The sequence below is a fragment of the Terrapene carolina genome, unplaced genomic scaffold (assembly GCF_002925995.2).
Source record: "Terrapene carolina triunguis isolate 2854851 unplaced genomic scaffold, T_m_triunguis-2.0 Scaffold1054, whole genome shotgun sequence".
Lineage (NCBI taxonomy): Eukaryota > Metazoa > Chordata > Testudines > Emydidae > Terrapene > Terrapene triunguis.
Window position 1 is genome coordinate 984,631 of NW_020665405.1, and position 10,116 is coordinate 994,746.

The 10,116-nt window shown below is 57.4% G+C and overlaps 1 protein-coding gene across 3 annotated transcripts in view; it reads right to left on the minus strand.

The window, feature by feature from the left end:
* PDE1B (phosphodiesterase 1B) overlaps positions 1 to 10,116 on the minus strand; it is a 133,485-nt gene that overhangs the window by 13,119 nt on the left and 110,250 nt on the right. For all 3 annotated transcript variants that reach the window (XM_026661369.1, XM_026661367.1, XM_026661368.1), the window contains exons 3-7: positions 9,549 to 9,731; positions 8,935 to 9,001; positions 8,121 to 8,237; positions 2,117 to 2,257; positions 1,204 to 1,304 (exon numbers count right to left, since the gene is read on the minus strand). In XM_026661369.1, coding sequence (XP_026517154.1) covers positions 1,204 to 1,304; positions 2,117 to 2,257; positions 8,121 to 8,237; positions 8,935 to 9,001; positions 9,549 to 9,731 — 609 coding nt within the window. The remainder of the gene's footprint in view (positions 1 to 1,203; positions 1,305 to 2,116; positions 2,258 to 8,120; positions 8,238 to 8,934; positions 9,002 to 9,548; positions 9,732 to 10,116) is intronic.

Below are 10,116 nucleotides of genomic sequence, written 5' to 3' on the forward strand. Positions count from 1 at the left end.
GGCCGGGCTGGGGGTGCTCGGCCGGGGCTGGGCCGGCGCGCTCGGCCAGAACCAGGGCCGGCGCTGCTGGGGCCCGAGCCGGGCCGGAGCCACCGGAGCCGGAGCCGGGGCCGGCGCTGCTGGGACCCGAGCCGGGCCGGGCCGGGGGTGCTTGGCCGGAAATGGGGTCGCCGCCCTGGGGCCGAAACCAGAGCCGGAACTGGGGCCGGAGCCGCTGGGGCCGCCGGGCACCACTCGGCCCGGGCCGGAGGGAGCCGCTCAGCCAGGGCCACGCCTCCCCAGAGCTCTCCTCCTCGCGCCCCCCCGCCCCAGCTTACCTGCTGCTGCCTCCTACTTGCCCCTGCGGGAAGCAGGGGAGGGGGAGGAGCAGGTGGGCGGAGCGTTCAGGGGAGGGGAGGAGGGGCAAGACAGCTGCGGGGCCGGACAGCGTGGTAAGGCTGCAGGGGATGGGGGGAGCCGGGAAGGGGCTTTGGGTGCCCAGCGGTGCTTGGCCGCCGCTTTTCTGTCTATAAATAGCCGACCGGGGGGAAATCCCGGACATTTTTAGATTTTTAAAAATCCCCCCCGGACGGCTATTTATAGACCGAAAAGCCGGACATGTCTGGGGAAATCCGGACATATGGTAGCCCTACCCAGAGCACAGGCCGGAATGGGCCCGATCCCCCCAGAGCGCAGGCCGGAGCGAGCCCGATCCTCCCCCAGAGCACAGGCCGGAACGGGGCTGAATCCCCCAGAGTGCAGACTGGAGCGAGCCAAATCCTCCCCCAGAGAGATGGGGGTGGGGTAATTCTCATGATATCTGCAGCTCAGCCACAACCAATGGAAACCTTTGTATTGTGCCCAGCCCAGAGTGGTCCCCATCCCCACCCCATATCTATGCCTGGTCCATAGGCATCCTATCCCTCCCTCACTGCCCGGCCCATAGGCACCCTGCCCCTTCCCCACAGCCCACTCCATAGGCACCCTGCCCCTTCCCCACTGCCCGACCACAGGCCACCTGCCTTACCCACATTGCCTGGCCCATGGCACGCTGCCCCTCCTCCCACTGCTTGGCCCCTGGACACCCTGCTCCCCCCCTGCTACCCAGCCAATGGGCACCCTGCCCACCCTGCAGCACTCGGTGAAGCACAGCTCCTCTCCAGGAGAGCCCATGAGATCCCGGGCAGGAGGGGCCATGCCATGCGCTGCCGCCTGGGCACTCACTTGGTCTGAATGTGGAAGCTATTAGTGGTGCCCGTGTGCTCATAGTCGTGGATGGCAGCTGCGAAGATGATGGCCAGGACCTCAATCTCCGTCAGACAGTGCTGGGGGGCAAAGACGCTGTTAGTGCCCAGGAGGGGCGCTGCCCAGCTCAGCACCCTGTCCTGTCCCTGGGCAGAGGTACAGGAATCACTGCTCCTACATAACCTGGAGGGGGGGAGGTTGGGAGCAGGCACCTTAACATAGTGACCCCCAAAACTTGTGTCCCTCCAGCCCGTTCCTGACTCCTTCTCATGGGCTGGGGCCCAGGCTATGCTGGCACCAGGGCAGGCACAGGTGCCAGGTGCAGGTGATGGCTGGGCAGGAGGAAGCAGCCAGGGCCTGCCCAGGGAGCTGGGAGAAGGAGGGCACTCAGCTCCATTCACCCTCCAGACCCTGGGCTGGTTTCTCCACCTGGCCGTTTCTGTGAAGGTGGAGAGGCCGCTAGGGGGCGCTGTGCTCCTTGGTAACAATGCAGCCCCTTGCACTGGAACCAGGCAGCTCTTACATGGGCTTGGACCAAGACCCAGATCCCAACACCCGCAAACTCTGGTGAAGTGGGGCTGGATCTAACCCACCCCCAGGCTGGGCCCTGACTCTAAAACTAGCTGAACCAAACTCTGGATCCCCCCCAAACCTGGGAAAGAGCCAGAATGGAGCTTTCCCCTCCCCGCCTTGTGCTACAAGGAGCTTGGAGCAGCTGCTGCTGAGTGCTGTGGGAGATCCCATGGGCACCAGGGAGGAAGCAGTAGCATGCCCTGATCTTCCCACCTCCCCCCATTAGCCACCAGCCAGTGGAGAGGCCAGACCATGACCCCTCGGCATGAACCCAGAGGAGGGGCCCTGGACACAGCCAGCTGGCACAGCGCCTACGTACCACCATGCCAGTGCGCAGCAGGAAGCAGTGCACAGTCTGGGTCACGTCAGCCGCGTGGATCTGATTGTGGTAGGGGTTCTTGTATTTCCCATAGCCAGCCTCCAGTGCATCCAGTAAGGTCATTAAAAACACAGTGGGAATCTGCGGAGCAAGGAGACACGGGTCAGGCTGCAGCACCAGAGCCCTGAGCCGGCAGCATGCAAGCCGGGCGCCCCTTGCACGCTGCGGGGGTATCTGCATGCCAGAGAGGGCTGCCAGCCTGTCCTGTAGCCAGAAATCTCACCACGTAATAACCCTAGGGGCAGCCAGGAAGGACTGATGGGGAAATTGAGGCACAGAGACAACCAAGTGACTTTCCAAAGGTGGGAAAAGGACTCAAGCACTCCTGGCTCCCAGACCTGTGCTCTGGCCACTAGACCACAGATCTCCGACACCCCCATACACACACAGCCCCCCTCCAAACTCCCGACCCATCCAACCCCCCCCTCCCTGTCCCCTGACCAGGGCCGGCTTTCCCACTGTGGTTTTGGGGAATCTTGTTCTATTTGCTGATGTCAGACTGGCTCAGGCCCCATCCTGCAGGGACTTACTCACTGGAATAACTGCTGCTGCTCCCGTGGGTAAAGCCACCTGTGTCTTTGAGCAGTACCTGCAAAGAGGCCAGGGAGTGAATGGGCCCCAGGACTCTCCCAGCCATTGTGGGGCTCAATGGGGCCAGGCTGAAGCTGGGGCCCACAGGCAGGGGGCAGCCCTGCCCTGCCTGTTCTACGGTATTGCAGCTGCCTGGCCCAGGGGACACCATGCTGCCAGCCCCTGAGTGACAGCGCCAGGTTGCCAGAGCCCTGCCATACGCAGAGGGCAAAGACGAGATGGGGGGTGGAGGTGCTGTCTGTCAAGTCCCGACCCTGCTGTGAGTGGGGAGAGGAGCATCACACCCGAGTCTGTTCCCTCAGGGGACGGGCAAAGGGGAGTCTGCTCCAGAGATTGGCATGTGGAGACAGCCTGTGCTGCTTCTGCTCCCCCTCGCCCCAGCACAGCCTGTCCGACACCTCTGCTCTCCAGGTAGGGGCAGCCAGTGCTGCACCCGGCACACTGGGCCTGACCCCAGCCAGGGCTCCTTGGTGCTTCCATTTGGGAAATCAACAATGATCTATTCTAGACCAACACACTGTCAGGCTTCCAGCCCCCTTGGGCCCCCGCACCCATTGTGGCTGCAGAAGGGAAGCCCCAATCTGCTAAGCCAGGGTCCTTGACGGACATGCCATGACTGTGGGGCCCGTGGGAAGGTCTCTGGGATTGGGGCTCGACTCTGCTCTCAACAATCTGGAGCAGCGCCGGCGACTCCCAGCAGATGTGTGGCAAAGAGCAGAGATGGGCCCTGGAAATCGGGCCCTGCAGGGCACTTGTGCTGCCCAACGCAGCACCACTGACTCCCTTGCCCATTGCAGCCCTGTGCCCACTCCAGCCCCTCCCACCCAGGCACCCAGACAGGGCTGGCTCGGAGTTTAGTACATCAGTTGGAAGTAACAGAGGAGGAGAAGGACCTCAGAGTATTGGTTGATCACAGGATGACTATGAGCCGCCAATGTGATATCGCCGTGAAAAAAGCTAATGTGGCCTTGGGATGCATCAGGCGAGGTATTTCCAGTAGAGATAAGGAGGTGTTAGTACCGTTATACAAGGCACTGGGGAGACCTCATCTGGAATATTGTGTGCAGTTCTGGTCTCCCATGTTTAAGAAGGATGAATTCAAACTGGAACAGGTACAGAGAAGGGCTACTAGGATGATCCGAGGAATGGAAAACCTGTTTTATGAAAGGAGACTCAAAGAACTTGGCTTGTTTAACCTAACCAAAAGAAGGCTGAGGGGAGATATGATTGCTCTTTATAAAAATATCAGAGGGATAAATACCAGGGAGGGAGAGGAATTATTTAAGCTTAGTATCAATGTGGATACAAGAACAAATGGATATAAACTGGCCATCAGGAAGTTTAGACTTGAAATTAGACTAAAGTTTCTAACCATCAGAGGAGTGAAGTTCTGGAATAGCTTTCCAAGGGGAGCAGTGGGGGCAAAAGACGTATCTGGCTTCAAGACGAATCTTGATAAGTTTATGGAGGGGAGGGCATAACGGGATACCCTAATTTTGGCAATTAATTGATCTTTGACTATTAGCGGTAAATATGCCCAATGGCCTGTGATGGGATGTTAGATGGGGTGGGATCTGAGTTACTACAGAGAATTCTTTCCTGGGTGTCTGGCTGGTGAGTCTTGCCCACATGCTCAGGGTTTAGCTGATCGCCATATTTGGGGTTAGGAAGGAATTTTCCTCAAGGGCAGATTGGCAGAGGCCCTGGGGGTTTTTCACCTTCCTCTGCAGCGTGGGGCACGGGTCACTTGCTGGAGGATTCTCTGCACCTTGAAGTCTTTAAACCATGATTTGAGGACTTCAATAGCTCAGACATAGGCTAGGGGTTTATTACAGGAGTGGGTAGGTGAGATTCTGTGGCCTGCGTTGTGCAGGAGGTCAGACTAGACGATCATAATGGTCCCTTCTGACCTTAAAGTCTATGACTCTATGATGCTAACATATATTCTGCCCCTCATGATCAATGCTCGGACAGTAACAATGGCAGCTCTTGGCACGTGACCCCTGCCAGAAGCCATTTCACCTCAGGGCAGCTCCCTGTACCCAGCCTGGCACTGAGCAGCCAGGACCCCTGAATGAACCTGGGTCACTGATGTGGACAGTCTCCTCCTCCCAGGTCCCTGTGTGGCAAGGCATCCCAGCATGCATCACTCCATGGTGACGTTGTGTGCACGTCTCCAGGGTGCGCTGTCCCTGTTGAGGCACCACGCGGTAGCTGCCTGGATTTTCCCAGCATGCACTGAGGCATGCACTCAGGCAGTGTGTCTGGGGTGGATGCATGGTCATGCTGCAGCAGGAACATGGCTCAGACACATTGGTGCCACCTTCTCGGAGGAGTTGGGCACTGGCTGTTTGCATGGATGGGCCAGTGCCTGAGATGGCCCCTTTCAGCCACACTGAAAAGCCACTAGGGGATGCGATCTTGGGAACCACAGACCCCTGTCTTCCCCTTGCTCCGCGGCTCTGGATCCAAGAGTGCTGAGGGAGTTGGTGGATGTGATTGTAGAGCCATTGGCCATTATCTTTGAAAATTTGTGGTGATTGGGGGAGGTCCCAGATGATTGGAAAAAGGCAAATATAGTGCCCATATTTGAAAAAGGGAAGAAAGAGAACCCGGGGAACTACAGACCGGTCAGCCTCACTTCAGTCCCCAGCAAAATCATGGAGCAGATCCTTAAGGAATCCATTTTGAAGCACTCGGAGGAGAGGAAGATGATCAGGAACAGTCAACATGGATTCACCAAGGGCAAGTCATGCCTGACCAACCTGATTGCCTTCTATGATGAGATAACTGGCTCTGTGGATATGGGGAAAGCGGTGGATGTGATATATCTTGACTTTAGCAAAGCTTTTGATACGGTCTCCCACCGTATTCTTGCCAGCAAGTTAAAGAAGTATGGATTGGATGAATGGACTATAAGGTGGATAGAAAGCTGGCTAGATTGTCGGACTCAATGGGTACTGATCAACAGCTTGATGTCTAGTTGGCAGCCGATATCAAGTGGAGTGTCCCAGGGGTCGGTCCTGGGGCCAGTTTTGTTCAACATCTTTATTAATGATCTGGATGATGGGATGAATTGCACCCTCAGCAAGTTCGCAGATGACACTAAACTGGGGGGAGAGGTAGATACACTGGCGGGTAGGGATAGGGTCCAGAGTGACCTAGACAAATTGGAGGATTGGGATAAATGAAATCTGATGAGGTTCAACAAGGACAAGTGCAGAGTCCTGCACTTAGGAAAGAAGAATCCCATGCACTGCTACAGGCTGGGGACCGACTGGCTAAACAGCAGTTCTGCAGAAAAGGACCTGGGGATTACAGTGGATGAGAAGCTGGACATGAGTCAACACTGTGCCCTTGTTGCCAAGAAGGCCAACGGCATATTGGGCTGTATTAGTAGGGGCATTGCCAGCAGATCGAGGGAAGTGATTATTCCCCTCTATTGGACACTGGTGAGGCCACACCTGGAATATTGCGTACAGTTTTGGTCCCCCCACTACAGAAGGGGTGTGGACAAATTGGAGAGAGTCCAGCGGAAGGCAATGAAAATGATTAGGGGGCTGGGGCACATGACTTACGAGGAGAGGCTGAGGGAACTGGGGTTATTTAGTCTGCAGAAGAGAAGAGGGAGGGAGGATTTGATAGCAGCCTTCAACTATCTGAAGTGAGGTTCCAAAGAGGATGGAGCTCGGCTGTTCTCCGTGGTGGCAGATGACAGAACAAGGAGCAATGGTCTCAAGTTGCAGTGGGGGAGGTCTAGGTTGGATATTAGGAAACACTATTTCACTAGGAGGGTGGTGAAGCACTGGAATGGGTTACCTAGGGAGGTGGTGGAATCTCCATTCTTAGAGGTTTTTAAGGCGTGGCTTGACAAAGCCCTGGCTGGGATGATTTAGTTGGTGTTGGTCCTGCTTTGAGCAGAGGATTGGACTAGATGACCTCCTGAGGTCTCTTCCAACCCTAATGTTCTATGATTCTATGATCCCAGCAGGTGATCCCTGCTCCCTGCTGCAGAGGAAGGTGAAAACCACCAGGTTCCTGCCAATCTGACCTGGGGAGAAAATTCCTTCCCAACCCCAAAGCTGGTGATTGTATGACCCTGAGCACATGAGCAAGACGGGTGTCTGTGTCACACCTGGACAACGGGGAGCGTTGGAGAGAATAGGAAAAGCAAGCGGAGCTGTTCACACAGACCTCATCCCCATCAGTTACTGTCAATGGGCGAACGCAACCGGCCCAGCAAGGGAGGGAAGAAAAACAGTCAATGCTTGCAAAGACATGCACAGACACGCACAGACATGCACACCCGGGCACACACATGCACAGACATGCACACCTGGGCACATACACACAGACATGCACACCCGCGCACAGACACGCACACCTGGGCAAAGACACACACAGACATGCACACCCGGACACAGACACACACAGACATGCACACCTGGGCACATATACGCACTGACATGCACACCCGGACACACAGAGACACACAGACATGCACAGCCGTCACATACACACACAGACATGCACACCTGGGCGCACACACGCACAGACATGCACATGCAGACTCACAGGCATGCATACTCCTACGCCACACATGCATGCATATCCATACTCATGCACACATATGTGCAGACTCATACACATACATGTGCATATGTAACCCAGGCCCGCTGGGTGTGGCACTCTGTCCCCCTCTAGCGGTACCTAGCCCAGCTAGTGATTGATGAGTCTGCTACAGCCTTGGCTAAGAGCCACGTGGTTTTTAGCTCATGCAGTAGAGACTCATGCATTTAGCTCCAGAGGTCCCAGGTTCGATCCTGCTCGGTGTCTGTGGGCATTACACATACACATTCACATGCACATGCACACACATACCCACAGATGTGCACGTGAAACCTACCTAAGCCTTTGCAGAGCCGGGAAGGTTGGCATAACCACTCCATTCAGTTGGCTTAGAGAAGAACTCAGGGGATTTCTCTTCTGCAAGGCCCAGCCCTTCATCAACACACAGAGGCCAGCACCCAGCCCCAGGCATGGGTTCAGGGCTGCTGTGACCCCACCGGGCCTGTTCAGGTGCTGGCTCTGCTGGCCACACCCCTGTACCATGTCCCCCAAACCTCCTCTCCAGCTGAGCGCTGGGGACAGATCTGGGCTGTGTAGAGGGTTGGAGATCCTGGTATCACTCATGGGCTCCTGTTCCACTGCCCATTGGATCTTCCAGCCCTCTGGGGCTGAGTGGGCAGGAGGCTGCTGATGGAGCATGAGGGGGCAGGGGGCTGGTGATGGGACATGGCAGGGAGCAGGAGGCTCGTGGGGGATGAGGGGGGGAAGGTGGCAGGCTGCTGACCTTGAAGCGGCTGTTGAGGTTGTGTCTGGTGAGCAGCTCAAAGACAATGGTGCGCAGGGCGTGGTCCTCCGTCACTCTGTTCAGCGCAAACACATCGAAGCACCACAGGTCCAGGGTCTGTGGGGGAAAGGCAGAGCGGAAGTCACATCTCCGCCCCGTGCAGCAAGGCCGGCGAGGGACAGGCAGCTTGGCTCAGAGCAGGGCCGTGGCAGGCAGGGGGAGCACAACCTGAACTAGGCTCGGAGGAGCTGGCACAGGGCTAGGCTGGGTCCCATTCCAGGTGGCAGAGTTACATCCAGGTGGCATTTGAAACACCCTGTATCTAGCACGGGCAGCATGAGCTGTGAATGGGTGCAGGGGCAATGTGTATGACCTAGAGAAGCAGGAAGGGGAGGGGCACCGACACCCCAGCTAAGGGTAGGAGGGGATTGTGCCTGTGGTTGTGGGGGCCCTGTCCATCAGCCTGGCACAGCCCTGCCCAGCCGATACAAGCAGGCCCATGGTGGGCATGTCACAGGAAGAGGTGATGGGGATTTTCAGGTGCTGAGAGGGGACAGGGCTAGTGTGACACGGCAGGGCTGGGCCGAGTGACCCCTCCCAAATGAAGGGCATAGTGATGCAGCCTTCGCAGGGCCAGCTTTGGCTCTGCCAGCACGGGGCACAGTCATGCTTGGCTCTGATGGCCGCAGGGAAATGGGCGAGCAGCACAGAGGATGCCAGGTGCCGCTGGCTGCAGCCTCTGCCCCCATGGGAGCCATCGCCCCTCGCGGGGTCAGGGGCATGGGGAGCAGGCACCTCCCCTCCCCGCCATTACCTTCAGGCAGTTGATGACAGAGGTGGAGTAGTTAGGCCCCACAGCTGTGTACGTCCGGCGGAACATCCTGCAAGGAAAGGGAGCAGCAGGTGAGACTGGGCCCTGCTCCCCATTTGCCAGAAGAGGCCGTTAAGGCAGGTAGCCAGCCCAGTGAGGCAGATCCCCTGCCATGTGTGGGGAGGGGTGTGTGTGATCCTGCTCGACCCTTCCCCAGAGTCTCAGAGCACTCAGCAGATGTTCAGCCTCATTCTCCACTCCCACACCCAGTGTGGGGAGCATCCCTGGGCATAATATGGGAAACTGAGGCACAGAGAGGGGCGGTGACTGGACTATCTCCCTTCCCAGAGCCAGGAATAGAACCCAGGAGTCCGTCTTCTTGCTCCCCGACTCTAACCACTAGATACCACTCCCCTCCCAGAGAGTCCTGGCTCCCAGTCCCCATGCTGAAACCACCAGATCCCAGTCGCCTCCCAGATCCAGGAATAGAACCTAGGAGTCCAGGCTCCCAGCCCCATCTACCAGGCAGGGAGCTTTCTCCCTACATGCCAATACAGCACCCTGCAAACTCCCCATAGACAACCCCCGCCATGCCCCCTCTGCCCCCAGCTCCGAACCTCTCGACGAAGATGCCGGCCTGAACGGCGTGGACGATGCTGCGGAACTTGGGCTTCTCCTCGGAGCGCCGGCCCTTAGCGCGGGTCTGTTGGGTGAAGGTGGAGGCCAGCCAGTCCCGCACCTCCGACGGCACTGCGTCCGACTTGATCTCCTGCAGCTCATCCTCTGTGTCCAGGATTTGCCTGAAACAGAATCTGCCAGTGAACCGGGAATGGACACACACCACCCCCCACACTCCATCTCTGTACACTCACCCCTCATATGCCCCTATCAGCACAGCCCTGTGCCCTATACATGCCATGTGCCATCTACAATATATCCCTGTCAGCATGGCATCCCATCGCCTTTATGTCCTCCCCTCATATATCCCTGTCAGCATGGCATCCCATCCCCTGTACGTCCTCCCCCCATATATCCTTGTCAGCATGGCATCCTATCCCCTGTATATCCTCCCCCCATATATCCCTGTCAGCATGGCATCCCATTCCCTGTACGTCCTCCCCCCATATACCCCAGTCAGCATGGCATCCCATCCCCTGTATGTCCTCCTCCCATATGCCCCTGTCA